The sequence below is a fragment of the Apodemus sylvaticus genome, chromosome 5 (genome assembly GCF_947179515.1).
Source record: "Apodemus sylvaticus chromosome 5, mApoSyl1.1, whole genome shotgun sequence".
Classification (NCBI taxonomy): Eukaryota; Metazoa; Chordata; class Mammalia; order Rodentia; family Muridae; genus Apodemus; species Apodemus sylvaticus.
The window spans coordinates 143,744,339-143,759,647 of record NC_067476.1 but is presented as its reverse complement, the minus strand read 5'-3'; the positions used below and the strand labels follow the sequence as shown (position 1 = coordinate 143,759,647).

General features: G+C 51.0%; 1 protein-coding gene across 1 annotated transcript in view; it reads right to left on the bottom strand.

Annotated features, from left to right (window-relative positions):
• Nucleotides 1–4,572: 4,572 nt before the first annotated feature.
• The window catches only part of Bpi (bactericidal permeability increasing protein), a 28,423-nt gene continuing 17,686 nt past the window's right edge, over nucleotides 4,573–15,309 (bottom strand). The window contains exons 10-15 of the mRNA XM_052181551.1: nucleotides 14,186–14,353; nucleotides 13,304–13,371; nucleotides 12,283–12,325; nucleotides 8,015–8,078; nucleotides 7,201–7,277; nucleotides 4,573–4,910 (exon numbers count right to left, since the gene is read on the bottom strand). Of these exons, the coding sequence (XP_052037511.1) occupies nucleotides 4,872–4,910; nucleotides 7,201–7,277; nucleotides 8,015–8,078; nucleotides 12,283–12,325; nucleotides 13,304–13,371; nucleotides 14,186–14,353 (459 nt within the window). The 3' untranslated portion in view covers nucleotides 4,573–4,871. The remainder of the gene's footprint in view (nucleotides 4,911–7,200; nucleotides 7,278–8,014; nucleotides 8,079–12,282; nucleotides 12,326–13,303; nucleotides 13,372–14,185; nucleotides 14,354–15,309) is intronic.

The window sequence follows — 15,309 nt, the reverse complement described above, 5'->3', positions numbered from 1 at the left end:
CCTGTTGACCAATGTTCTCCTATATTTCTTTAGGGGAGTTATTTAAGTCTTTCTTGGAGCCCTCTATCAGCATCATGAGATACGATTTTAAATCCAACTCTTGCTTTTCCAATGTGTTGGGGTATCCAGGACTTGCTGGGGTGGGAGAACTGAGTTCCGATGTTGCCATGTGGCCTTGGTTTCTGTTGGTAGGGTTCTTTTGCTTGCCTTTCACCATCTGGTTATCTCTGGTGTCTCTGGCTGCAGTTTGTTCCTCCTGTGGGCCTATAAGCCTGTGTCCTTACTCCTCTGAGCTCAGAAGTGAAAGCACTGCTGGGTGATCACTCTCTCCTGGTGGGCTGTGCACAGAAGGCTGTGGAGCCTCCTGGCTCCCTGGTGCAAATGGCTAAATAAATAAATCTTAAAAAAAAAGAACATATTTTTCTTTCTTCCAATCTCTTTAACATCAGTTGGTATTTAAGTTGAGATACTAAAAGAATTGAAGATTTACACTGACAGCCCTTGCTATGGTGGTCCCCACAATAGCAACCAATCGGCTTAAGCCGTGAGATCAGAAGGCTATCCGACTGGCTCCAAAAGGCCACCAACAGCTCAGTTCCCTCACTGGCCTCCCTCCAGCGTCAGATCACTTCCCTGGCCCCGGTTGCCATGCAGAAGGGAAAAGTATCGGAGGTTTCTCCAGGCAGGCATGGGAGGAACCTGCGTGTTTTTAAGAACACTGTTACTATATCAACGAATCTGTTCTGGTGGACACTAATCTGAATCACTCTACCAAATGTCTGAAGAACTCTGCCAATGCGACCAAGGCACACCTCTGTCCTGTTCTTTCTGGCGGTCTTCACCCTTCACGTGGCCAGCCCCGTTCCTAGGGCTGATGGTAATGAGCTATTTTTCTCCTAGTAGCTTGTCTCCTCTGCTTTCTCCCAAAATGGATTTGTGAAGTTTCCCAAGTAATGGTCAAGCAAATGTGTACTTCTGCACAAGCCCACTGACTCCCATCTCTCCCACCCCATGCTGTCTCCCCTCAGCAGGAAAGAGCCAGATCTGAACCGGTGTTCCTATACCCAAAGAGGTTGGGGTGTTTGGTTGAAGCCCCTGCTCACCTCCGCACAAGCTGGGAAACCCCACGCACCTGCACGCTCTGGGCTAACACTTCATCAAGCCTCACCTCTGTGTTTCTGGAAACCCACCCAAGAGTTTTTAACCATATATGAACACAATCCCAGCTCCTAGCTGACACGTCATCACTCCTTGCCTAAGCTCTATAAATATCCCTGGCTTTCACCCTGGTGGGCGACTTCTTTGACCTCCACCTGTAAGACAGGTGAACCCTCCCTGGAACTGTCTCTCAATGAATTTATGTTCTTGATTTGGCTTGAATTGGCTTATTGTGCTGCTGGACACCCAGCCCTCACAGTAGGAGGGAAACTATCATTCCTGAAGCTGGCAGTACCTCAATCTCCAGCAATGGCTCCTGGAAATTTCCCAGCAAGAAGAGGTTGTTTAACATTTGTCCACACAGAGGTCATTCCCTGAATTCAGAGAGTCCTTACTTGTCAGGGGGCAGGAACTGAGCCTGGATCAGGAGGAGGACCACACTGTCACATGTGAGCAGGATTTCCTCAGCTGAGGCACTGCTGAGACATCCCCCCCCCCCATACACATGGTGGCTTTGGGTCACTCAGATGTGGGGTCATGTCCTAAGTCATTTAAAGAATATTTTTTTGGGTACCTTGTGATGTCCTGGCAGTGTGATGAAAACCTAGCTGTTGTCATGGTAGCTGAGAGAACTCAAGACCAGAGAATGATATAAACTCCCCGAGGTTACATAGCTGGCAAATGGTAGAGCTGGGATTTGAACCCAAGGTGCCTGGGATCATATCTCCTGTTCTTAATTCTGTCGAGCATGCTCATCAGAGGCACCACAGGTTCCTCCCAGCAACCTCAGCTGAAACAGGGGTCAGGATTTTACCTCTTGTTTCCAAAGACAAAAGAGGGCTCAAGAGCCAAGTGACATTTGTAAAGTCCCACAGCCTGGGGGTGGGGGGTGGAATTGGGGTGGAACACTGGGTTGGTGTTTGAAATGAGGGCCAGGAATTCCATGGCTAGGGCTTTGAACATTGAGCTGAGCCCAGGCCTCACAACCTCTCTGGAGACTCTTGTAGAACATGAGGTGCCCTGTCTACCTCGGGCATTGCTGAGAGGATCACACGGGATGAAGAGTCAGGGCTGCCCTGCTCATGCCACCCATGTGCTATGGCAGAATGACAAGCCAGGGGCTGGTCTTCTGTGGCCCGCCTCACCCTCACTCCCCTCAGGGCGCCTCTCCCCACCTGTCATAACTCAGCAGACAGTGCCTATCCCACAGCTAAGCCGCTGCAAGTGAGAGCGTTTGGCCATCCTGGAGTGGACAGCCCCTTCTGCTATTTAATCTAAAAGATAGCTTTTTGACGTTACGTTTTCCTGTACTGGTTTGGCGTCATGAGATGACATCCATGAGACAAACATCTGAAGGGAGGAGTGATTTAAACTGGCTAGTGGTTTCAGAGGTGTCACTCCCCCACGACAGAGAGGGTGTGGCGGAACTGAGTCACTGAAGTCATGGTGGACAGCAAGCAGAGAAAGATGATTGTAGGAAAGGCCAGAGAAACAGCCCCTAGACATCCGGTGGCCTGCCTCCTTCAGGTAGGCCGTATCTTCAACCTCTGCCACCTCCCCACAAGGTCACAGTCTGAATCCATTAGGAGATCTATCCATCCACTACATCAGAGCCGCCATGATCTGATTCTTTCTGCAAACACCCCGAGATGTGCTTCACCCACCTCCTGTTTATTAATCAAAGTAGGTTGATAGCAGTAACCTTCATATATGCTGTAACATTCGCCAAGCACGAAGTTGGGCTTCCTTTGGTCTATCACAGCCTTCCTTTGGTCTATCACAGGCCAACTCAGTCATGTTGCCATTTAACTTTAAAGCCTTCTCAACCCTGGGAGGGACTTGGGGTACACTGGTTGCAGCAGGAGGTCCCTGCCTGAAGGAGAAATGGCTCAGAGGGCAACTCTGCAAACTGGCCTTGTCTGAATCTTTGGGGAACATGCTCCCAAACCAGACCCCATAGTGCTGCCTTTTGTGAACACGAGAGGAGATATTTGGGGGGGACTGTGGCTCTGCCTGCCCATTTAGGGCCCAGAAGTGACTGTTTGTGTTTCAGAGGGCAGAGCAGGGTTGTCACGCGTGTTGGAAAGTGGCCAGAAAGTTAATCATGAAAATGATGGGAGAGGGGGGGGGAGGGTCATCTCTCTCTATGCAGCAGAAGTCCCCAGAGAGCAGCCTAGGATAGACTTACAAAAATGAATTGGATTGTGTCTTGAAAAAAAAAAGATTTATGAGAAAGTCTGTATTCGGGCATTGCACATGCATGCAGGGACCCACAGAGGTCAGAAGAGGGCATTCCATCACCGGCAGCCACAGTCGCTGGAGGTTGTGAGCTGCCTCCTGGGACCTGAGCTCTGGTCCTCTGAGAGAGCACTGAGCATTCTCAGAGTCTGAGCCATCTCTGCAGCCCCGGAAGTGTCCTTCCTGTGCTCAAATCCTTCCAAGGGCTCCCCACAGCGTTTGGGAGCAGCCTAGCTTCATCTCTCGCTGTGTTTCCATCACTTTCTTCCTTTTAGCCCCATCTGGATGCCCTCTGGTCCCAAGCGGGGTCCTCCACTAGCTGCCAGCAAGGAGGAACAGGTACACCATCCTGGCTGACAAGTGAGAAGTTTTGTTTCCTTTGCCTTGGTGCCCTTTAATCTGTGTGTGACCTAGGCAACCGAATGTAGGAAATCTACCTTATGCATACCAAAGTCTCCAGACAGCTGTGACATCTGGAAGGAAGTGGAGGCTCATGGGCTGAGGGAAGTCGTGTAGGAACCCAAGTGGGCTTGTGATTGGCTGTGGCACAATCTGAAAGACCTAAACGAGTCGCAGAATGAGGGAGATAGAGTGCACCGAGGCCTGAATGAGATCTTCAGACTAAAGGTACCCAGCCTAGAGAGGCCTTGGGGCCGCTTGATCCATGCAAAACCCATCTAACAGTTTTGGGCAGTCCCACCAAACGTCTTGAGGAAGGACATGGCCCAAAGCCCTTGGTGAGATCCAACACCAGTCCTGGAGAGCCTGGAACTGATGTTTTTCACACCAGGGTCTGGAGATTGTGAGGTTGCTATTTACACTAAGTTAGAGCTGCCTACCCTGGCCTGTTGCTGGCTGAGGCACAATGACATGGACCATCACCTTTTTGGGTCCGGTGTTCAACAGCGCCACCATGTGGTAGTGAGGAATATTGGCCACAGGAAGACACAGGAAGTACAGGCACGCCCCACCAACAGCCCACCTCTCAAATCTTCAGGACCCTAGAAAGCCCAGCTCATTCCTTCCGATTAAGAAACCCCCAAGGACAGTTGGAACAGTGGGACTTTGCGCTAACGTAAGTGTTCAGGACTCAAGAGTTCATGTGGTGCAGGCCACGCTGTACAGCCAGTGAGTGCATTCATGAATGGACAAAAAGCCACACCAGCACACAGAATCTACAGGGGGAAAAATGGGTGTTTTTGTAAAGCCCAAAGTAATGTCGCAGCTCCAGCGGAAATGCCGATGCTGGAGGGGCTGCTCTGAAAGAGTCACGGAGCCCGTCCACAGATCTCCTGCTTTCCCCTCAACTTCCACGGGCTTGGGTTATTTCTAGAGCTGAGCATGGGGAAGCGAGCAGGAGGCTGCAGGTCAGGGCCAAAGACTAAAGGATTCCTGGAGCAGGACAGCCGGTAAGTGTGATGGCCCCTGGGGAGCAGCTGCAGAGCTTCCTGGCCCAGGGTCCGTCCGAGGTGATTTCAGGTACGGTGCAAATCTGCTTCAAGCAACAGGAAATTCTAGGGAGAAACGGGCACCGTTAGCAGAAATGCACCTTTGCGGCTGGGTTGGATTTTTAAAGAAGGGATCCTGTCTGGAAAACTCTGTCTCAATCTAGAAGGTAGAGAGCAAGGGATGAAAACAGCTCACCTTTGGCCTCTACATGCATGCACACACCACACACTTTTTTTGTTGTTTTTGTTTTGTTTTGTTTTTCGAGACAGGGTTTCTCTGTGTAGCTCTGGCTGTCCTGAAACTCACTCTAGACCAGGCTGGCTTTGAACTCAGAAATCCACCTGTCTCTGCCTCCCAAGTGCTGGGTTTAAAGGCATGGGCCACCACCGACTGCCCACACTTATTTTAAAAAAGGAAACTTGGGGGCTTGGCTATGATGGGTGTGGGGCGGGGCCGGGCCAGGTATGCCTGGGAAAGGGAAAGGCAGGAGGCATGGAGACCCTGTGGTGTCAGCAGAGGGCCAGTTTGTGTGGCTGTAGTGACTCCCGGAGAACCTGTCATCAGCTTCCTGAGCAGAGCAGGCCCGCCTTGGGGGCCTCTGTGTGTCGTCCCTGCCTTGCAGCATCTGGAAAGACCTGGTTCCAGTCAAGGCTGAAAAATTACTCCCTACCCGGAGTGCCCTTCACTCTGTTTCCAAGGGAAGAAATTAAATTTTCCCCGGGGTGGGGTGGGGGGGTGGGGGGGTGTTTTTTTGTTTGTTTGTTTGTTTGTTTTTTTTTTTAAGGTAGACCTTGATAAAATTTAAGAACAGAGGTTCTGGGAGGCCGGCAGGGAGGGGAGGCAGATTTCTCTGATCTATATCACCTGTTTTCCAGTCTCATCTTCAACAGCCCCCTGATCTAAAGAACTGAGGTTGACTGACACCAGGCATCAGAGCCGTGGTTCTCAGCCTTCCTGATGCTGCAGCCCTTTAACACAGCTCCTCGTGTTGTGGGTACCCCAACCATAAAGCTATTTTTGTTGCTACTTCATAACTGTAACGATGTGAACCATAATATAGATATCCGATACGCAACATATCTGATTTGTGGCCCCTGTAAAAGGGTGGCTCGACCTTCAAAGGGGTTGAGACTCGCTGCATTAGAGCTAGGAACGTGGTGACGAGGACCTTTCTTGTAAGGGCCATATGTCAGAAGGGCAAGCTGTCAACAGAGGTAGGAACTCAGGACTGGACGAGGGTTTCATTGTGGAGGTACAGGTTTCTTGTGATGGGTAGGGGGACAAAGGGACTTGGGGCCTGAGGAAGGGAGGGGCCCCAACATGCACAGCACAGAGGAAGGCTGGTCCCAGAGCTGGGAAGCTGGCTGGCACAGAGGTAGCTGCTGAGCTTGAGGAGTTGCTGAGAGACAAAAAGAATGGCAGTAATATGGGGGGGGGGGGAGGGGAGGGAGACGGGGCTTGCTGCGGTGCAGGGAGGGGCAGGGGAGGGAGGCGGGGTTTGTTGCGGTGCAGGGAGGGGCAGGGGAGGGAGGCGGGGCTTGCTGCGGTGCAGGGAGGGGCAGGGGAGGGAGGCGGGGCTTGCTGCTGTACAGGGAGGGGCAGGGGAGGGAGGCGGGGCTTGCTGTGGTGCAGGGAGAGAGAGGGGACAGGACAAGACAGGGAGAATGAAATGCTAGAGGGAAAGGGGCCCAGGAGCCTGGAAACTCAGAGGAAGGCACCCTATGCAAGCCATAGGGTGTCACACATCTGCAGGATGTTTGGAGAGAACCCAGTATCTAAATGGGCCTGGACCGATGCTGGGTACATTTGTGGCACACACCATGCATGATAGTTTCCTGCTGAAAGACTACACTTCCCAGCTTCCCTTGAGGACCACAGAAGTCATTTCCATCCCAGAAGAGGCCCATCTTATAGCATATATAAGTGTACAATAGCAAGAAGAGTCCCATCTTCTCCTACAGGCACTTTGGCGATCTGCAGGTGTGCGTGAGAAAGATGGCCCCCTGGCTATGAATGGGCATGGCCCCGCCTCAGATCTGAGCCATCCTCTCTTTCCTTCTGCCTTCTCTTTCTCTACAGCTGCTTTGTAATCGAATCTAACACTAGGCACATAAACACATGCACCTAAAAAGAACCATGAGTCCGCCTGGTGAGTCTGTGTTTACAGAACAAGCAATGATGGTGTAAAAAGTGAGGAGCCTGGTTTAGACTGGACTTCACTTAATGCCAGGCGGGTTTTCTAAGCCCCAGCTCCTCTGTGTCCTGGGGATGTTGTGAGACCAGGCAGAGCTGCATATGGAGCATGGGTTGCTGTCCTTGTGGGATGCTTGGTGACCAGAGACCTCAAGGACTTACCTGGTAGGAGTTAAACACGAAGTTGATGATCTGGATCCCGGCAGGCAAAGGGAGAGGAAAGCCTCTCCGCAGCCTCTCTGTGGTGTGAGACAACAGAGAGGGGAGTGAATCAGGGGCTGGCAGAGGTTTGTGTGCCAGGAAGGAAGCCTGCCCTGGCGCTGTCCTCCATCATCCCCCAAGGCCACATGCAGGCCCTCTGTGGGCCTCTCCCTTTCTGAGGATACACACAGCTGGCCTGGACCACCAGAGCGAAACCAGGGGCTACAGAGACAGAGCGTGGACCTGCCGTGCTTGGGGAACCCTTCTCTGTGGCAGATGAAACTGGGATGGAGCAGTTGCCGGGGCCAGCCACTCCTGAACTCCAAGAACTCAGGTGGAGCTGAGGCAGGCGAGGGCAGAGGAGAGTTTAGTGACCAGGGTTGGTTGGGGGTCATCCCTGAGGAATACCTCAGAGACCCATCTTTCCCGTGAAGATGAACTTGGGCGGGTCAGTCTCGGAGCTGCTGTGAAGCCCAGTTTGGGGGTGGGGGGCAGATGTTAGTTTATACCACCCTGAAAAAAAAATCACTCAACAGCTCCCACCTCGTAGGCTGCTGTCAGACGCGCAAAAATGATGTAAGGGATGGGGGCAGAGTTGGAGCCCACAGCCTGTGAGTTCCTTTTGTCCTCTAAACTTTTGGGTTAGATGTCATAGGTCATTTGAGGGGCCCATCCTTTGCCCTCACAACCCTGGCCAGGATCCAGGGCCTGCAGTCAGGTAGCCCCGCATTTCTGACCTGGACCAAAAACTATTGTTTTCTCCAAAGCTTCTTACCATTAATCTTGGGCAGCACCACTGTGGGTATGAGGTAGTTTATTATATCTTCCAGGAACTTCACCTGCAGAGGGAACAAGATGGCTTCTGTTACCCACCCTTCACACTTCCTCTCCTTCCCACTCCACAGCCTCCCAGTCCGGAGAAGCACGGAGTGGCCACAAGAAACATATGATACCCTGACAAGGTGACAGGAGCACAGGTCGGCTAGGAAGGTCGGGAGTCGATGAGGGGAAAGGGGGCGGGGTTCAGCGCTCTTCCACATTGGTCAACAGAAGTCTTGCAAATGAGCAGGACATGGTACAGGCCTGCGATTGAGGTGCTGAGGCAGGAGGATCATGAATTTGAGATCAACATAGATTACTAAGATTGTGAGCCCTGGCTCAAAAACAAAACAAAAAGCCCCCATAACCAGAAACAAAAACAAAAACAAAACAAAAGCCTGGTGAGGTAGCTCATGCCTTTAATCCCAGGTCCTCTGGAGATTCAGACTGGTGGAAGGCAGAGGATGGATATCTGAGTTCAAGACTAGGCTGGTTTACATAGTGAGTTCCAGACTCAGGTTACCATAGTAAGACTCTGCCAAAAAAAAAAAAAAAAAAAAAAAAAAAAAAGCAAAGGGGGCGGGGCAAGCCTTTCAAATGTATGGTTTTTGGGCAGTAAAAATCCTCATGCTTTTATCCTCGGGGAGGGGGGAGGAGTGGGAGGATAACATGGGACAAAAGCAAAACTTGAGAAGCAAGTCTTCCACTGACACACATACTACAAACAATAAGCTAACAAAAGCACTGAGTGCTACATACAGCATTAGGGCAAGTGGCCCTACTTTGATACCAAGAAATAGGAGGCAGTCATTAAGCACGATATGGTAGAAATATCACCATCAGCACAGGGATGAGCCCGTGTGTCAGGCAGGAGGAGGAGGCTCCAGGAACCAAGGAATTGTGAATTTTAATTAATGAGGCATAATGAAAAACCAGGAAGGATATATTCTAGACCACAAACCGAAATGGTAGGAATACAAGTAAGTTTCACTTCTTGGGTTTGCAAAAGTGCAGGTTCCTGGTGCTACATATGCGCTGTTTTGACAATAATAAAAAATAAAAACTGGAACCATTCCGGAACCCACATTAAGATGCCTGCCCCGAGCGATGACACTGAGAGCTCACAAGTGTGTAAGCTGGGGTCCCTGGGCTCTGCTCCCCAGGCCACTCGGTGTGACGTCCTCCTAGCTCTGCTTCTGGGAAAACCCATTTTCATCTTCTGCAGGAGCAGAAGTTAGTTACCAGCCCAAGCCAGCCTGGGGCAGGGGAACCTGGAGGATCCCCAGGAGGGGAAGGCAGGCCTTCCGATTGCTGTTGTTATCCCAGATGAGTTCCCAGCAGCTTTAGAGGTGGCAGGCCAGGACCGTGTGCTTTTGGAGCTGGTGGCTTCAGGGCCCCAGTGGGGAACTTGAGGCATGTCCACCCATCAAGGCGATAAGGGCGGATGCTCTGCAAAGGCAGCGGGAAGCAGGCTTCTGCTGGATGCTGTAGGAGCATCAGCCTCCGTGGATACAGGTGCACAGTGTGGAGGTGCCGTGTGGTGGCTGGGACCATGTAGGAGAGACTGTCGTGGCTGTTTTGCACAGTTTTAATGGTTGTACCTCAGAAAGGCGCAGCCCCTGGGCGGCGGAGTCCCTGGGGGTTGTTCCTTACTGGTGTGGTGCCTTCTCAAGTTTGTCTTGATTGGGCATGGAGAGACCCTCACCGCCTGTAGTCTGGTATGGTTGCCTCTTGGGAGAGACAGCCCACTCACTCTATTGGGCAGTTTTCCTGCAGATCAGCATGATGATGAACTTTTATAAAACAATAGTTTAGAAGAGCTAACGGTTTTACAGAATTCCTGATTTGATTTAGTTTTAGGAAGTTGAGGCAGCTGATAGAAAGTTTAAGGAGGAGGTTTAAGTTGTTTCTGCCAGAACTATATAAATAGCAGTGAGCTTTCATGCGTTACAAGCACATGATTGTACTTGGAAGAAAAAAAATGGGCTTAGGACAAGTTAATGATCAAAGAAAACATTGCATTCTAGGTTGGGGCTGAGTTCCTGGATCTTGTGATCTAGGGGTGTGGTCACAGGTTTCAGTGTGTACCATGAAAAGTCCGGGTTATGAATAAAGAGTAGATAATTCTATTGTGAGAATAGAGAACAGGTGACTAGCCAGCTGAACAAGACCTCAAAAATACAATGTCAGATAAGACGATGATCTGTGTCTTGGTAAATACAAATCGTCATTAGCTAAACATAGGAAAAACATTTACAACTATAGATGGGCTTGCTTAAACTTTGTTAATCAATGACAAGAGAATTATTACTTTGGGGGTTATGATGACTTGTGGAGAGAAAGATAGATAGGAAGTATTCAGTTAGGTAAAGAGTTAAAAGAAGAATACGCAATCAAGAATCCTGTTGTAATTTCCTTTTGTGTGATGATTTTAATCTGTTTTTGAAGAATATGTTTTTATGGTAATTGTTTTTAGAGAACAGGTAACTTGTGGCTATCAGGCAATCTTTTCTTACCTAGAGAACTTTGTCTTAAGATGGTGTAAAAAGGCTAAGAGGAAAAAAGTTGTTTGAGCCTGCTCTTGAAGCTTGTGTGCCTGTGTACATGTGTGTGTAAAATGTGTGCCTGTGTACATGTGTGTGTAAAATGTGTGCCTGTGTACACATGTGTGTAAAATGTGTGCCTGTGTACACGTGTCTGTAAAATGGCTGGAGCTTGCTACTTAGAGCTTTGTTCCGTCCAGCCACAAAAGTGAATGCATGAATGTGCACAAATGTATGTAGGTATATATGTATATGTGTGAAATTGTTGGAGTTTTTCTTGCTTCATCCACTCAGTGTGTGTATATGTGTGTGCGCATGTGGGTGTATGTCTGTATGTGTGTGTATGTCTGACCGTCTGCATGTCTGTGTGTATGTCTGTGTATTTGTGTGTATGTGTATGTGTATCTGTGTGTCCATGTGTCTGTGTGCCTGTGTGTGTGTCTGTGTGTGTATGTGTATGTCTGTGTGTGTCGGTGTGGTGTCTGTGTGTGTATGTATATGTCTGTGTGTGTCTGTGTGTGTGTGCTTCCTTTTATTTTTCTTTTCCTTCTGACTGGTCCTCAAGGAATGTAAAGAGTTCAGAGTGTGGTCACTGGTCAGGGAAGTTCTTGCCCCAATGAATCACACTTTATTCCCTCAGAAAAACCTGCTGAGTGATCAATTGCCAACTCCACACTCAGCCCTCCTCAGTTTACCTGACCTGTCGAAGCTGGCCTTCAGCAGTATGCATGGGTCTGTGGGCAGGGCTGGGGGAGGAGGGTTGGGGAGGATGGAGAACACTAGGGCAGCCGAGTGGCCAGACCTCTTCTGGGTCATTCAGTCGCTCAGCCACAACCCGGCTGCCACTACAATGCCTTCTCACAAACATCTCACATCAATCTTACCTGAGCCCCCTCCAAACCATTCCTTCAGTCACCCTCCTTCCTCTGCTTCCTGGCCTCCTCAGACCCCTGTGCCCGTGCTCTCTGGCTGGTTCCTGAGCCCAACCACGGGCCCCTAAAAGCAGCATAAACCATAGCTCCTTGTTCCCTGTAAGAACAGGCTCACTGAGGCTGGTCACTGACCCTGAGCCCAATCCTCCATCCTCCCCCCTCCCTCCTCCAGTCTACCTACAGGGACTTGGAGGACCCCAAGCCTGGCCTACTTTACCCATATCTTCTATGACCTCTACTCAGTACATATCAGCCACCCTGGTTTCATACACATGTCAAGGGTTTCATCCCCTACACATGCTAAGATGTTCCCATCACAGGGCCTTATGCCTCTGTTGTTCCCATGGGCGCCAGCTCATTCTGACTGGCAAAATATCACGTCCCTCAGAGTGGCCACTCTCATCACCACCACCACTCGCCTCTTTCCTCGAGACGTGGTCTCATTATGCAGTATCCCTGGCTGGCCCAGAGCTTACTATGTAGACAAGGCTGGTCTCAAACTCACAGAGATCTGCCTGCCATTACTCAAGGGCTGGGACTAGCACACCCAGTTTGTTCGCATCTTTTAATACCAAGGACCAGGTGCTCAGTAACGTGATTGATTCCTCTGCTTGATAAACGGACTCCCAGGACACAAGCTCAGGTGATGAAAGACCGAGTGGAGAGGGCACATGACTGGCCCGGGGCTGCTCGCAAAGCAGGCTGCTTGCTGAAGAGCCAGGAGCTTCCTCAGCAGAGCCCAGACTCACCTTAAAGGAGCCAAAGTTAGACTGCTTCAGTTCCAGCAACAGCCTGCCAAGGAAGGAAGATGAGGCCGGACATCAGTGGCCAGAGTGGCCGAGAACCACGGACACTACCCAGGCCTCTGACCCAGGACTCTTTCTCAGCATGACTCCAGATCTCCCTTGGGGACAGTCACAGGTCCTCAATATTACTAGTGTTGCTGACCACACCCTAAACGCACAGTCCACCTCCCTGCCCCATGCTGACAGAAAAAATGTGTTGTCCAGTGGGGGCTGTTCCCAAGGCGTCTAGAAATACAGTAAGTGTCACTGTCCTGTCCCATGGGAAGCTGCGTGCTGGGACAGCTTGCTGGGAATGCAGACAGTCCAGCAGACAGCAAAGCCAAGAGACAGAGGGACTCAGGCTCCCAAGGACTTCACTGGGGCACTTGGGTCTCAGGCTTGTCAGTCACCTGATCCCACGGTCCCTGGTGGCTAGGATGTCATTTGATGGTGATTTGAGAGCAAGAGGGGGTACTGGAGTGGGTGCTTTGTTCCTGTGAGGCTCCAGGAGGCTCCTGTCTCACAAGTGAGCAAACTCCCTCAGAGAGGTCAAACCGTCTACCCAAGGCCACACAGGTAATAGTAGCAAAGTAGAATTCCAGTCAAATCTCTGAAGTTCTTCAAAGTCTGAAAAGTCGTTGCCCCTGTCCATCAAGCCAGTAGCTCCACCCCCATCCCTGCTCTGTGGAGTCCCAGCCCTCACCCCATCTCTGACACACACACACACCAGAGGCCATGTTTTCTAGTTTTCTATCATCCCATTCTTTTTTATCAGTGTTTCTCATCCTCTCTGTGCCTGACCCCGGCCCCACCTCTCCCCGGCTTTGAGCGAATGGGCAGAGTCTGCCCTCTGCACACTGTCTGAGGCCTGGTCGGGCAGACCAAGGCCAGGACTGGGTCCTGAGTGTGTGTGGCAGCCATGAGTTTCCTTCGGATCCAGGGTCGGGCAGGTGCCTTTCCCTCTCGGCCCCACAGGCCTGCTTACCTGCCTAGCTTCATCTCCCCAATAAGCCTGTTATCTTCAGCATCCACTTCCAAAGAGGCATTTGTTTTCTGCAAAGCGAGTGATCCAAGGGGTTGGTCTGGCCTCCAGGGCAGGGAGGGTCAGGGGTCAGCTTCTCAGACCCCTAGCAATATGGCCATACCTCTGGGCCACACCCACAGAGCCCAGGAAGCAGGGAGGCTGGCTTTGGCCTTGTGGTTCTAAGTCCTGCACTGTCAGCCTGGGGTGGGGAGAACACTGGAGTCCAGCCTGGCCTTGACTTACAATAGCCACCCATTGCATCACACCAGACCTACTAAGAAAGGGAAGGCCCACCTCAGCTTATGGCCTACGTATGGCCTTGGGTAAGGAAAGCCAGAACCCATTTCATCAACAAACTGGGCAGATTGGTCACAGATCTCTAGCACCCTCTTCTGGGAGGGTATAGGCTCATGTAGGTGGTCCATGGACCTCTAGTGTCCCCTACTAAGTGATGTTGGACATATGCAGGAGTCACCAACCATTTCTGTAACAATAGGGTGACCCAACCAATGAACACAAATCAACGGTGGAATGAAAATTTGAATAAATGAAGGGTTAAGCAAACGAATCTGTGAATAATTGAATAAGTGATGGATGTGGGGGCCTGAAAAGGTAGAGAATATTTCCCATAAGAATGACGGACTGACTTAGTCAACAACTAAATAAATAGGTGAATGAATGGATGGAAAAGCACACAGGTGCTGTCTGACTCACAAAGATGGGCAGCTGGGAATTGTTTTATGCTGTGATGTATGTGTGTGTGAGCAGGTGAATTGGTGTCTCGAGGCTCAAGCTATGGAGTCAGGGCGTCTGGGCTTGAATCTGGGTCCCCACCCATCTTACCATGCCAAGCAGGAAGAGGGGGATCAGGGAGGAGTTGGGGAGGACCACAAAGGCCTGGGTCTCCAGCTTAGGATTGAAGGAAAGGCCTGAGGGCTGAATGCTCAGGTGTGGAGGCGAGGGCGCTGAGATCAGCAGCTGCACCCCCATGCTGGGGAACATCTTGGCCACCTGCATTCCCCAGTGGGGACAAGGGACAAAGAGGTCTTTCTTATTTCAAGGTTTCTAAGAGGCATGATGGCCCATCAGCATACAGACCAGTGTCAGTCCGGTCCTGCTGGCCCTGTCGACTCCCCTCTGTTGCCCCCCACCCCAGGAGGAACACGCATCGCTTCTGCTCTCTCGTGCAATGCTTTTTCCCATGGGAACCCCTTCCCACTGTCTGTCCCTGCCCTGAGTGCTTGTCCCTATTCTTCCCCAAGCTTCCCTCAGACATCAGCTCAGCTGTCACCTTATCACAGGACAGTGGTGGGCTTGAGGAGAGCTTAGGAGAGTCTTGGCTCTTCCTTCTTCTCTCGGTAAGCCTTCCTGGGGAACCTTTGAGACAACTTCTCCTAGACATTTCTACCATCCATACCTCCCCAGCCTCCACCTCCTGATAGAAGTTTCTATGGAGTGTGTGCTCCTTCTCTGTAATTCACGTCACAGCAACGTGGCTTTGCTTAGAGATGGGCCTCTATGGAAACCAGGCTGTGTAAGGTCATGAGCCTGGCAGGGCTATGAGCTGACAGAACTGTCTTGCCGGCGCTCCCCTCTCCACTAGTGGCTGTCAGACTGTCCTCCTGGAACCCCAATCTTGGTCTTCCAGTTCACAGAACTCTTAGACATAAATCTCTGGCTTAAGCTCTTCAGTCTGCAAAAGGAACCTTCCTGTCTACCTTAGCTACCTGTCACCGTCACCGGCTGCATACAGGGTTTTGTTTGTTCAACTGCTTTGTGCACCTCAGTGGAAATTTTCCATCTTTATAGAACTGAGAGAGGCAGGAAGCAGAGGAACATGAAGGAGGCAGAGAGGGGAAGGGAGACAGAGAAGGGAGGGGAGGCAGAGAGGGGAGGGGAGGCAGAGAAGGGAGGGGAGGCAGAGAGGGGAGGGGAGGCAGAGAGGGGAGGGGAGACAGAGAAGGGAG